At 37.6% G+C, this 14,817-nt stretch overlaps 1 protein-coding gene and 1 long non-coding RNA gene across 2 annotated transcripts in view; both read right to left on the reverse strand.

Annotated features, from left to right (window-relative positions):
• Window positions 1-11,855, reverse strand: LOC109367874. The gene is made up of 2 exons (XR_004159975.1): window positions 9,904-11,855; window positions 1-9,798 (listed from the first exon to the last, which is right to left on the reverse strand). It is a non-coding gene; the product is annotated as an uncharacterized LOC109367874 (long non-coding RNA).
• Window positions 1-14,817, reverse strand: part of SETD3 (SET domain containing 3, actin histidine methyltransferase) — a 37,650-nt gene that overhangs the window by 19,174 nt on the left and 3,659 nt on the right. Inside the window, exons 3-5 of the mRNA XM_003206713.4 lie at window positions 13,694-13,842; window positions 12,642-12,714; window positions 11,863-12,119 (exon numbers count right to left, since the gene is read on the reverse strand). Coding sequence (XP_003206761.2) covers window positions 11,863-12,119; window positions 12,642-12,714; window positions 13,694-13,842 — 479 coding nt within the window. The remainder of the gene's footprint in view (window positions 1-11,862; window positions 12,120-12,641; window positions 12,715-13,693; window positions 13,843-14,817) is intronic.

Here is a 14,817-nt window from a genome sequence, read left to right on the forward strand (position 1 = left end):
TTTGTTCTTTTTTTTTCTTTCATTTTTTTGGAAGACACCACCTCTAAGTTGAGATAAGCCGCCCACCTGAGTAATCTACTACTCTACTGCAATACCTAACTAGAAAACAGTCCTTGTTTAAATCACTTTTCTGCATTTTAACTCAACACTGAACACATCCTTCAAGTAGTGACAGACCCATGAATAAGTTTCATGTGTTTATAAATACATAGGTGGTTGAACTTCTGTGAAGGACGTTTCGAGTACACACAAGTCCAAGGAAAAGTAACAGACAATCTGTGTATCAATATTACTAAATCAGATTTCAATATTCTCAAGAACCTCTTGTGCACTGCTAAAGTAGAAACAGCTCCATTTCTATGTTGAGAAAGCATCATATCAAGTGCTGAGATTATACTGAAGATATCACTCCCCACCCCAGCAACCCCGAACTAAAACACTAAGAGTACTCAAAACCAAGTTAAAGCCAAAAACAGTTTAAGCTTCCACCCTGTTAACTGTAATTCCTTTGAACAAAAAGCCCAAGGGTTTGTTCCTTTTGACCAAACAATTTATTTCCTCCTCTTCTTTACAGATTCTCCCCTCTTTCCAGTGTACTCATTAGCACGGGGAGATTTTGTTATGAGCCTTGGATGCTACTTGATGGTTTCGGGCCAATGTGTAGGTGTATGAAAACACAAACACACACCACACACACACTTTCAGGGCCAGAAGCAGGAAGATCTGTCAGCATTTGCTGGTTACTGTCCCTTTCCTAGTTCTGGAAATCCTTTGAAGCAGCAGCCTTGAAGAGAAACTCCTCTCTGTGGAGCAGCTGAGGATTTAACTGCCCTAAAGCTAAGTAAAATAAAGAATTCAGAACGGAGGATCCTAGTGATCTACAGGGAAACAAGAGTTCTTTTTTTCCATTGGAAGTATGTTGCCTAACCTAACAAGGGAAAGCCAGTTCACCATACAGGATAGGAGAAAAAGCTAAAGATTATTTTACTTTGTAATAACATTTTATAACTACAGAGGCATGCTTTGGAATTTTCAAACAGCCTGATTCATTAAGCATTAGGAATTAGATCTACAAATGTACACTGTTGCATGATTTTTCTTATGGAAGAAAGACAATCTTACTCCACAAAATCTAATCCTAAAATTAAAGATGTATCGCAGGACTGAAACTTACTAAATCTAAGTAACAGTCTTGCTTATTCTTTATGTCAGCAATTTTTATTTACTTTCTGCCAATATATACACAAGAAAGCACTGTTCCACACTATTATGGGATTCGTGTAGCGGAAGCAGACTAGAATGACTCCTCCTGGTGCAATGGAATTTAACTGAAGCATCTATTTTTTTGTACCTTCTACCTGAAAAAAAAATTGTGCTTAGTTGATGAGAAAGCGGCGGCATAACAGACAGCTCAACCATGACATCAGCTACTAACTAGAGTGCCTGAAGGACCAACAACCCATCTCATATGCAAAATGGACACTACTGTTTGACAGAAGACACAGTAAACATTTTCAAACAACAGCAAACCAGTATCCTGCTTACAAACCTGCAGGTACTTTATTAAATGGAGGCAAGACAGTGACTGACTTTTTAACATCCACTTCACGAAATACAGGATATTTCTTTATCTTTTCCCAAATAAGAGCCAATTAGTTATGACACAAAATAGTGACCAAGTTTCCTCTACCTTTTCCTGTCTTTTCCTGTCCCCTCACAGAGCTAAATGCAGATCCCCAGGGGCTGAAGGAATGAAGAGGAGAGCAAACAGGGTGAGAATGGGCTTGTTTCACAATGAGGCAGCCCCCCAGTCACCCCTCAGATGCACTAAGCCTATACCTCCTTTGGTAAATGGCCTCACGAAACATGTCTTGTGTTCGTGCTGAGCCTGAGATTGACAGAGTCTGACTGTAGTTCTTCATGCAGTTACAGTAAGACAGCTACAGACCTTTGTGAGGAAACTTTATTACGTCTGCATATGGGGACTTATTTACTCTTTAGACTCCGCCTGAAGTTCAAAGTTTACCTTGTTCATTTTATCTAGTGCAAGATAATGATGCTTCATGCTCAAATTCATCACAAACCTCCATTACTGATTCACTGAATCACAGACCACAAATAAGATGCTTTGATGGAAAGCCTGAAGTGAACTGCTTCAGGAAGTCAGGGACAATACTTCCTACTCACCACCGCTCCTCTTCTAACAAGCATTAACATTACACAGTATGGACAGTGCTCTGGCACCTGTGAATCAGCTACTCAAGTTCCCAGGTAAATCCTACTAGTGACCACTTTTGTGGCAGTTCAGACCATGATAACTAAGCTACTGTACTGCACAAGGGACACCGCATATTGGAGAGGCTAAGTCCTGGAGCCAGTTGTACTGGGACTATAGCAGACATACAAAACTAAAAACTTATCACTTCCTCTTCAAGTTACATTCAAGCGATAGTACAAGAAAATAAACTTTGGTTTACTTAGCAACATATCAATCTCCTACTGTGTGGAGTATTAGCACTGAGTCTGACTGAAGAGGATAATCCACTTTGTAATTTAGTTAAATTACTAATTTTAACAAAGATAAGTCCCCTGTATAATTTTGTAGTGCTTAAAGAATACATCCTTTGAGTATTCCATTCTAAGAAACCTCAGCTTGTTATCATATTTTAAATTTATGGAACATTTGTAACTGCTGTTATATCAGGAAAAATATTAAATCTGCACATTAAGTACAAACTTTATATGAGAAAGTATACTTGCAAGTGCATGATGATCTTTCGGTGTCTACTGAGGCACTCACTTCCACAAAAGACACAGGCAGCATCTCTGGGGATAAACTCAACTGCCCCAGAAAGTGCAACTTGGTTAAAAAATAGGAATAAAAGCAAATAATGGAAAAGCAAACAGAAAAACAAAAAAGGCTCTACATGCTATTGGCTGTAAAAACAGTTGCTTATCTGCATTCTCAACCAGGAGGGTGGTTGAGAACCCTATCTTCAAAAAATAAAAAAAGCCTTTAAAGACCACAAGACTAACAAGAAAACGTATTATTCCTCCCAAATGTGGTTTAAACTGTGCAGAAACGCATTTTGCTTAGTGCTGGCATATAAACTTTGAAGTACATCTCTGTTTCTCTAGAGGAAAGAGGGCATTTAGGCTAGTAAATGATATAGATCACAAATGAATGCAAACCATTCAGAATATAAAATAAATTAAAACCTACTGATTTGATCTTAACCACAAATGTCCAAAGAAAGATGAGATCCACATCCAAACCGAAAGATATATTTTATCCTGCCTTGTCCCCATCCAATTTTAAAACATTCTGGCTGTTAAAAAATAACAGACACCACGTAGGATGTGCCTGCATTTTCATCTAGGCCAGCACGGTCCAACTGGCACCCATCGGCTGAATCTGGACCACAGGATGCCTCCATATGGCCTGCCACCTTTTCCTTGGAGGAGCTAGGGAACAGCTGTTTGAGGAGCAAATGCTGCCCAAACAGCCCAACACCTCCTCCTGTGTCCGGCTGGCTCAAAGCCCAAAGCTGTCGCCATGCTCCGGTGGGAGGCAAGGAGGGAACGGAGGAAGAAGGAAGGAGCCCTCCCACCCCTGCAAGGTCTTGAGCTCTTCATCTGGCCAAGACAAATTTAGACACACATAAGCCAGCAAAGCCTGCAGCTGCTTCTCTCATAGAGAGGAGAGGCCACAGGAATGGTCCAACAAAGCCCTTGGATGTGCTGTTACTGTCACCATAGCCAGGAGTGGGATATACCAGAAGTGACATTAAAAAAAAACACACATACATATATATATATATATATATATATATACACACATTACACACACACACATAAATATATATATCAGGAAATTGGCCCAGGTTTGCAAAGTCTAAACCACCTTACAGTAAATACACTGAATGGTACAGTACAAGCAAACAATCGATCTTCAGTTTGCTGCCAGCAAAACAGATTAATACAATATTTTGGCCCTTACAGAGATGAAAAACACAGAAAAGCATAAATATATTCCATCATTAACTGACTATTGATTTATTATTGATCAAGCAGAACAACTCAGCTGCTGAAATTTGGACAAAGCAAATATAAATAGCAACACTATCATACCTCTGTAGCTGCCCACACAATTAAATTTTAAATCTCTCCTATGGTTGACATTTATAGCAGATAAGTAAATAAAGGGGAAAGATACAGAATTTACAACAGTGCCTTTTTTTTTTTTCCTAGTGACATTGACATTACTTCTGAAAAAAAAACTGTTTGATTGGCATGCCAATGAGTATAAATTAAATGAGAGAAAAAACAGAGTTCTGAGGATTGGCTGCTACGTGATCAAAATTGTATTCTGTTTCCAAATACATTTACTTTTGGCTGCGTATTAAACTCTGTAGAAGCATTAAAATACTCTGTATCTATTATACCAATACAAAACAAACAAACAAAACAAACAAACAAAAAACAAAAAAACCCAACATCCAAACATTTGCTTGAATAGAGCATTTTATAAGTTAGTATATTTGTCTGCATTTAACTCAAACATTATTTAACACCTGAAAGTTAAATGGCTGTATCTTAAAGCTAAGTACAGAGTGAGACCAGACATTCTACTTGACACTGACCTGGAAAATCACACACATTATTAGAATTATATTTTTATTAATATTTATTAATATTTATTAATATTATTAGAATAGCATAGATTAGAAACAGTATGGAGAAATAAAGCAAGACTGGCTTTATCCAGTCAGCTTAACTCTGAAATTCTTACTTATTAATTGACAATCATTCTTTATTCACTGATTTTTACGCTATCCTTATGCAAGAGTAAGTTAGAGAAAGGAGATCCTGTCATTGGCATTTCTTAATAAGTTAACTTCTACTGGCCAGAAAAACCTTCTGGCAGGATACACTGTACTTTAACTTTTACTTCATTAAAGGCACCTCAGTTTACTGGCAAGAAGGAAAACCTGCTTCCTAACTAAGTTAACATTTCTTTTAAGCAAGACAGTTTAACAAGTTAAGAAGAATGCATACGTAATGAAAGCATGACTGAATTAATTTAATCCACAACAAGAACCCTTTGTCTCTACCAGGTTACAAAAAGGTAGCTGTTTGCAAGCACCTGGACCTTGACATTACTTCTAAATTTAGAGCCAGCTATTAAAATACATACAGTTACAAGTTCTTTACAAACAAATGCTAATTTTCTTTATGTTATTACATATTTTTAAAGGTTTTGCTACAAATTACTTAAAGAGTTGTGCTATGGCTTAAGTGCAACAGGTTACGGTTTGAGCAACAGGTATTTCCAGCATTATTCCATTCACCCAAATGGCCAAATTAGCCAAATGAGGAACGGTCCTAGCTTCAGACTCAGAATGGTGGAGATGAGAAGGGACTTCTGGGTTCATCTGGTGCAACCTCCCTGTTTAAGCAGGGACAACCTGAGCAGATTGCCCAGGACCACGTCCAGATATCATTTGACTTTCTCCAAGGTTGGAGATCCCAGCCTCTCTGGGCAACTGCAGAGAAGCAATGCTCAGTCATCCCTCATAGTAAAAAAGTATTTCCTGATGTTCAGACCAAGCTTCCTATCTGCCAAGTGGATCACCTCCCTCACACTGCTGCCAACACTTCTAATGCAGCCCAGGACACCACTGGCCCACCGTAGCAAAGACAAATTACTGGCTCGTGTTCAACTTGGCCCCAAGCACATTCACAGATCACCTATGAAGTTCCTGTCAGCCTATTTCTCCAGTCTGTTAAATTCCTTCTGAATGGTAGTGCAACCCCTCTGGTGCTTCAGTCACTTCTCCCATTTTGTGTCATCAGCAGATTTGCTGAGGGCACTCTGTGCCCCATCACCTGGCTGCTGGCCAGTCATTAGTGACATTCCCCTGGGCTCAGCTCTAGAGCTGGTTTTGTTCAAGATTTTTATCAATGAACTTATAGCAGTTGAACACATCCTTAGTGCACTTGCTGATGACACTAAACAAGGAGGTGCTGCTAAGTCCCTGGAGGGAACAGAGACCTCACAGAAGAATTTAGATAGTCTGGAACATTGGGCAAGTATCAAAATGAAATTCAACACAGGTGCTGAGTTCTGCACCTGGAACAGAGTAATGGTGAACACATGTGAAAGGAGGGCTCAGGAAGAGAGGGACCTGGTTACAGCAGTCTCAGCATGAGATAGCAGCACACCCTAGCAGCAAACGATGAAAGCTGCGCTTTAGAATTCATTAAACGCAGCACAGCCAGCTGCTCAAAAAGAGGTAATTCCCTCCATATTTACTGCTGGTGCAGCCTCACTTTGAATATTGTGTGCAGTCCCACAAAATAAAAAGGATGTTTAAGATACTTGAATGCGTGCAGAGGAGGGCAACAAAGGTAATAAAAAGGCCACATCCAACAAGGAGAGATTGAGAACAATCTTGTTTTGTGTTGGAGAAAAGGAGGCAGAGTTGCTCACTGTTTCTCTCCCTCATGAGGGGAAGCAGAGAAGGAGATCGCAGACTCATCTCCCTAGTCACTGATGACAAGACATGTAGTAACAGCACAAAACTGCATCAGGGGAGGTTCAGACTGGATATTAGGGAAAATTTAACTGTGAGCATGGTCAAACACTGAAACAGTCTCCCTAAAGGTGGTTGATGCTCCACGACTGTGTTCAAGAGACATTTGGGTAACACTCTTAATAACATGCTTTAACTTCTGGTTAGTCCCAAAGCAGCGAGGCAGTTAGGCACGATGATCTTTGTAGGTCCCTTCCAACTGAATTTTTTCTTCCTGACATTTATTAATAATGTTGTACAGCACTGAAACAGTACTGACCCCTGGGGTACACTGGCCTCCAAGTGGACTTTGTTGGACTCATTACAACCATACAGGGGCTCAGCCAGTTCTCACTCTACCACCCAGTCTTCTCATCCAGCCCATACTCCAACAGGTTCTTTTTCCATGAAGGTCTAATAGGAGACAGCATCAAAACCCTTACTGAACTCCATACAGACAATATCCACTACCCACCCATTGTTTAGCAAGCCAGTCATTTCAGCATGGAAGGTTATTGGGTTAGTCAAGCCTTATTTTCCACTTGTGAATTTATGCTATTTCCACGATTAGTCCTTCCACTATGGTCTGTATTTCCCAAGGTCCTCCTTCCTGCCCTTCTGGAATATAGAAATGGTACTTTGCTTTCATCAATGACTTGGATACAAGACTTGAAGATGCACTAAGTAAGTTTGCAGCCAACACTACACTGGGAGGAGCTGTTAATTCCTTTGAGGCTTTGGAGAGAGACCTTGCCAAATTAGAGGGCTGGGCAATCAGCAACCACGTGGAGTTCAACAGGAACAACATTTGCAGTGTCCAAAATGATTAAATAGTATTGTGGTACTTCCATCTGCTCTAGGAGCATTCCACGTCTTGTTTTGATTTACAAAAGTTTCTCTTTAGTAGACTACAAACAGTCATCCAGGTGCAGCTGTGAGAAAAAGTAAAACAGGAAAACCACTGCATACTTTTTTTTTTAAAGGCTCAAAGCATTTATTTTCTTTACAAATATAATCTTACTATGAATGTCTGTAAACTATATGGCTCCCTCTTGTGCTTATTATACCACATTTCAACCTACAATATATATATTTTTAAAATATGAAGCCATAAATATTTGGACTCTATTCACCCTTCACTATGCCCATTATTATGTGCCCATAAATGTTAATGAAAGTCACACACGTACCTTCCCAGGGAAAAGAGAACCCTGCAGTTTACTAAACTCCACTTTGGAATAAACTACAAAAACTCAGAACTATGAATCTGCTATGATGAAAGTACTCCTTTGACCATTTGCTGTATTTTGATAGCAATGCAGAGGCTAAATACACCTTTAAGGCACATCTGCAAGAACTTTCAACTATTTTTCAGTTATCAAATTACATACATTTAGAAAGGTGTCAGTGTGGTTTATAGACCCTGGCTAACATGCTCAAAGGTTTATTTTTGTCTACTCAACATCACACCTGTTTCTGCTTATCAAACCAGACCACAGTTTGGCTTGCAACAGCTGTGAAATGCATAAATCTGCCCATTCTTCATGTGTATCTGGACTAATCACTTTGAGAAAGAGTTAGAACTACAGTGCTCTGAGAAATCCACCACTGCTGACAAGGTAGTGAAATAAAACAGACCAGCACTTGTCAAGTTGTTTAAATCTGCACATGTATCAGAAACAGAATTATTTTAATAACAGTCTAGCAATCCTATATGGAAAGACAATGAAGCACTTAAATGGTTTAACCCTTTTCTTCCCCTAGTCATTAGAGACATTTTGCAGACTAAAAATTCTGCAGAGTACTTTAAATATTCTGAGTTCACAACTTAATCCCTTTTTTAGTGTCTCTAGATATTAAAAAAAGCCTCTTATTTCAAGATTCTATTGCTTTATTTCCTGTGGTAAAACAAACCATCAAGAAAGCAAATATAAGATTTCTGTAATGCAAAATGGATATTTAAAATGTTTAAAAAAACACTAAGACTGCACACCTGAAGGAGAATCAAAATTCTGGTTACAAGCACCAGCTTTCCTTAAAATGCTTACTCGAATGTAGCAGTACTGAATGAAATGGTACACAAAAGTCTCATGTTCACTTTCATAAAGCTTGTGGAGTGCTCTGCCCTTCTTAAAAAAACAGTTCTGCTTTGCCTTCTTTTCATTTTCATGATGAATCTTTTTCACCACTTTTTCCCTTTTCCATATGTTCTTGAATTTCCAAACAACACGTTACCCTTCATACTATTATTTTTCAGTCAAATTTGTTTATAAAATAAGAGTGCATGCAACATGATACAAAAATTCTCTTTTTCCCGAATAATGAAAGCGATACTTTGTTTTAGGGAAAAAAAGGAGGCACCTTGTGCACTGTTTTCTTCACTATTTCAAACATTGTAAGCTTTTATTTTTGAGAGTAGAAACAGTGATCAAGTAGTATTAAAACTTTCCCATTACTTTTCATCAAAAGCACTGATTTCTACTTAGTACATTCACTTGGCAGTCCTGGATAAATCTATCCATCTTTCCAATGTGACATTTTTACTGAATACTAGTAAGGAAGTATTCAGTTGAAACTGTGGTTACCTAGCACGGCACCAAATAATCAGAAGGTACCTAATGTTTACCCAGTAAATATTACTACTCAAGTTTCTAAAGAACAAGTAAATAAAACACATGATTCCTATTTGATCCATGTTCATGCTCATGTTAAGTTTAAAATAGTAGATATATTATGCAAAAAGTATTTGTCAGGAGGTTAAGAAACATTTGGTATAGATTTTTTTTTTAAATCACAAATGACCAGAACCTGTATGTTTAATATTTCATGTGAAAGACAATGCTACCATACTATTTTTTTTTCTTTGGTATATGAATAAAAAGTCTAAAGAGAAGAACATAATGTATTTAAAAACTATTTCCACAAAGGTATCCATTACAGCAGATGAAGCTGAACTATACTGGTTTCAAAAGTATCAGAATAGAACAGTTTCAGTTGGAAGAGACCCTACGAGGATCAAGATCAACTGTCAAACTATCTTGGGGCTGACCCAAATTTAAAACGTGTCATTAAGAACACATTATCCAAATGCCTCAAACATAGACAGGCAGAGAGCATCAATCACCTCTCTAGAAAGCATATTCCAGTGTCTAACTAACCTCCTGGTAAAGTTTCCCCTGATGCCGAGTCTGAACCTTACTGCTTTCAGCCATTCCAGTGTGTCCTGTCAACCAATACAAAGGAGAAGAGATCAGCACTTCCCTCTGCCCTTCTCCTCCTCAGGAAGTTAGAGAAAGCAATGAGGTCTCTTTTTCTCTACTTAACCAACCCAGTGTCTTCAGCCGCTCCTCACAGGACATCTTCCAGCTCTTTAACCAGGTTTGCTGCCATCAGTATCAGCTTTGATGCTTTCAAGTATCCTAACATCCTTTTTGAGTTGTGAAGCACAGAACTGTATGCAATATTCCAGAAGAAGCCGCATCAATGCTAAATACAGTGGGAGAACCACTTTTGACCAGCTTGTTATGCCATGTTTAATGCAATGCAGAATACAATTTTCACTCTTGACTGTCAAGCCACAAGGGCAGACTGTGAAGTACCATACCAGTTTCAATGTAATTGATAACACAGAAAATGCAAGAGTACAGACTATTAAAAGCTTGTTACACATGCAGAAAATCATCATCAGGTTTCCAAAGACAGTCTGCCTCTGAAGTCATCCTACTTACGTTATTTTCTTTGCTTAAACTGTAGCTCCTCTTACCGTAACAATCAACAGTATGGCTCTTGATACCAAATATGAATTATTTAGTGAAACACTGCTTTGATGACATTAGCTTAAATGGTATACAAATTATCTTTGACTAGCTTTAAGAAATAATAAGAGAAATAGAATAAATTTGCCATCCTTAAACAGATGGGCAAAAAACATTTTGTCAAACATTCAAGCTCTTTTCCCACATAATACGTGGCATGCAATTACATCACAGTATTCTATAAACATCCTAAGTTGTTTGTATCACCTTAGTATCAATTAATATACATTCATCAATCACTTCAATCACTGAGAAGATGTTCAGAAGGACTGGACACACAGCAGACCCAAGCCGGAGTGTAATCCTAGATCTCATTTCTCTGCAGAACTGCGTATTTTTTTCTTACTGTTCTGATCATATAACTTCTCACATTGACTAGTGCTGCTGCAATAGTGCTAGGAAGTTGGTAGAACTAACCACAGATTAGCTATCTGATTAAGTATTGCAAGACCATGAAGAGCAGTTAGAAGAATTCAGTAATGTTACTCTGATAATGTTACAGGAGAACATAACTGTTCCGTGTTTTCTGACCTCTCCTATGGTCAAAAAACCTTCTCTCTAGACTGCGCATCTGTGGAAATTCAGTACGCCTCATTTATGTTTTTTACACAGACACAACAAGCTTTGGATGGTTGGACATTGAATCTGACCCTAACAACAACACATCACTATTCCCCTACAACATTATATCAAGACAGTCAGAGTAACAGTTCTATCTTAAAAGCTCAATTTAAATCATTATTTAATAGTTCAAGAATCTCACAGGCTCTCTACACTCAAATTGTTACCAGATGTGGTTATGTATTTAAAACCAATCAAAATTATTATGTTAAATAGAAGGGAAAACTACAGGTAAACCACAGTCATTGGAAAGGCTACGTACACAATATTATCTTCCATCAATTAAAAATTATGTTTCTGCTTTGATTACTGTAAACTACATCTTTCAATGAATCAAAGGAACAAGTTGTATGAGAACTCTGGAGGCCACTGAGCCCAGCTACTCACAGGGAAACTTCTGGAATCTGGCTAGCAGAAGGAAAAATTGAAAGCAATAATTGGACCTCCCCTTATCTCCTCAAATTGAACAAGTTTAGTTCCCTGTGTCTCTTCTTGCACAGAAAAAGGGCTAAAACAAGTGAGGTCTTAGCTCTGCTCTGCGCTCACTCCAGTTTGTCAATGTTCTTGTGTTATGGACCCAAGAATGTACAGTGTTCCAGGAGAAATCTCAACAATGTCAAACAAAGGGCAGTAACCACTTCTCTTAATCAGCTAAATACATACTTATATATTCATAAACATACTGAACTGCAAATTTTTAAACAGCAGTTCAAAAAAAACAGCAGGAATTTCCTTCAGTGATTCAAACCTTTTAAGAATAATACGCTTTCTCTATTATTAAGCATCACTGTTTTCACACCTTTTTCAATCATGAGATGAACTATACTATTTACTATATTTAAGATGCTTACCTGAATAACTTTGTAGAAATAAGCATATTGTCGGGCTGTGTTTTTATATTGGCTAAAAACATCATGTATGGCCTGAGTTGACCGAAGATACTGCACTTCATCTTCTTCAAAGTAGAGAGGAGTATCGTATTCATTGGGGAGAGTCTGGATGTAGGGCAGCCAGAAAGAGTTGGGATTGGCTCGCTCACAAAGAAGATGGAATGCCAATGTTATATTGCCCATGGCTTGTAGAATTCGATCTTGAGAATACAAGGAACCTGAATTAATCAGAAAGGTGAGGCACTAAATTAACAAGCCATGGAAAACATCACCTTACACTCACTTTAAGTTAAAATTCTGAAATGACAAGTAAGAATTCTCAACCAAGAAGAGTTTTTCAGCTTTCTAAAATATTTGGCCACTTGCATTTTATTTTGCAACAAGTTATTTGAGTAAACACGTCATACAATCATATGGTAGAAGACATGAAGCTAGAAAAATATTTAGTGTCTGAGAACATTTCAACTGGCAGTACTGTAGAAACTGCATGATACACTATCCACAGAACACTGTACTAGCTACATAATGTGCTCAAAGTAATACACATGCTTCTAGAATATCAAATACACCCAGTGTGCTCAGCCAGAAACAGAAATTTTTTCCACTATGTTCAAGCTTCTGGATATGCCAACCCTGATGGTGAAGGTAATCAAGTCCTGTGGTATAGTAGATCTGCTAAATAAGAGATTTAAATTTAATGATCTCAAACTTCTTACTTAAGAACTTCCTTAATATCTTACCTAATACTGAGCTTTTAGCTGACTCAACTGTCATCAACAGTTTTCTAGGTACCCACAGAAATAACTCTTCAGCCTACAGAAAGAAAAAACAAGTAGAGGGTCAGTTAACATTTATATGACATGTCAAGTGTTAGGTATGCATCATTAAATTCCAGTTTTTCTTTTTTAATAAAAATTATTTTGCAAAATTCTTCCTTCTCTTTCACTGAAAATTAAACATTGCAAAAACTGAAGTGTCCGTATCTGCATTACACAAAACAAAGATATGTATATTGCAAAATAAAGTGCTTTGCTTTCTAGATACCAACATGTGAACCTCAAAATGTACAATATCCATTATACTGCTATTAACTGTGTGATCATACTTTTTCTCAGTAATCTTTTCCAATGCCTCTGATTTTAGGAGAAATGTTTTGAGATTTTAATCCTTATCAATCAGTGGTACTAGTCTTAAGTACATGCCGCTGAAGCCCTAGAGCGAACACAAGACTCCTTTTTCAACATTCTTTCTACAGCTGCTGATTGTCTCTTCCCATCCTCCATTTTACAGATGGGAGACAGCTGTAAAAAAAACAGCTTAAATGCTTACCTTTCAGTAGTTAGCTAACTGTACGCATCTACTTTCCTTACCTGACGATTGAAAGATATTCAGTATCAGGATTTTGTTTTGTATCTTTTTCCCCCCCAAATTCACTAGAAAGTAAGTATCACAAGTACCTCCGTGAGGCAAAAAGACCAGTGCTTAAAAGTAATGTGAAAGAAGATACTAGAGGAGTTAGAAAGTATGTGAGCAGGCTACATTAATAAGGTAAGAGCAATCAGGCAAACATTATGGGCAAACAAGGATAAAGACCAGTAAGTTCACAGTACTATTCAACAGTCGAAGTAATATTCAATTTTATTAACTATTTTATTTCTCAAGTACACAGTTCAGCTTTTCAAAACAGCAGTTTTATCAACAGTCAAAATACAGAAGAAGATGAATGTTCCAGAGCTCAGCAGCTATGTTTCAAATATCATCTGCTAATTAAGTCAAGTGTTCACATGCTCACCTTTATCTCTCTTGTTGCTTTCAAACCAAACCCCTCCTCTTCAAAGTTAGCTATTTCAAAACCTTCTGTGGATGCTCCATTTTCAGTTGCCCATTTTATCAATTCAGGGAAATAGTCATCTCGTTTTCCATCAAAGACAACAGACAAACCTACATACAAAATTTATTAAAAAAAGCAGAAATAAGAGGATCTAGAAAGATAAAGAAGTACAATATAAAGGCTCTCAGCTATCCCACAGCAGTTCTACTTGGAAGCAGCTGATTCCAAACTGTCCTCTGTTAAGCATTACTTGATAGTAGACAAAAGGCTGCAAAACTGGCTTACTCGTCACTTTAAAAATACAGCCATTTGAACAAAGCTGAGCTAAAATATGAAACTTCTCTCCTCTTCTCTTTTTAAATAAGGGTGAAAATATTTCTCGGCTTAATACTGCTGATAAACATAATCACCACAACATATTAATACAGTCTTGAGGAGAAACATGTTAAAATTTCATTAATTGAGCACTGGAAATGAAGATAAGCAGATCTCAAGCTCCTTCTCTCACATCCAAAACGCTTGGCTTTTTCATATAGCACATGGATTTGCTAAAATAACTAAGAACTGATCAACCCCTGATATATCACAGTCCTTCCAAACTGCAGACACTGATTCCCCAAAAGGTACGTGGTCCACCAGCGAAATCACAAGTCTCATTCAATTCCTCAGCTTCCCTTTTAACCTTCATCTGATTCAAACCTATGCATTATGGTTCCCAGTTGGATCCTTCCACACCTCTTTGTCTAAGTTCTTTTCAATCCAAATTCTAGAATCAGACCAAATTAAAATTGTTCAAAACCCCCTGAAATGCTCAGGTCATTTTATAAGTGAAATATGTAATCAGCAAATCACTCACGTTAACATTTTGGTTAAGCACAGTTGTAAAATAAATCTTAATGTGAGAAGAGCTTTAAGAAAGTAGAAGTCATGTATTTGAGAGTTTTATCCTTGAAATCATGCATTTAAAATTCCAGAAACAATCAAATCTGTGGTTATCATTGACAATATGATATAAAAGAGGTATACTGATAAGTATTTGCTTTGAATGCAATGAGAATGTGGCACACAATATTTTGCTTGTTTTT

This window comes from Meleagris gallopavo, chromosome 5 (assembly GCF_000146605.3).
Source record: "Meleagris gallopavo isolate NT-WF06-2002-E0010 breed Aviagen turkey brand Nicholas breeding stock chromosome 5, Turkey_5.1, whole genome shotgun sequence".
Lineage (NCBI taxonomy): Eukaryota > Metazoa > Chordata > Aves > Galliformes > Phasianidae > Meleagris > Meleagris gallopavo.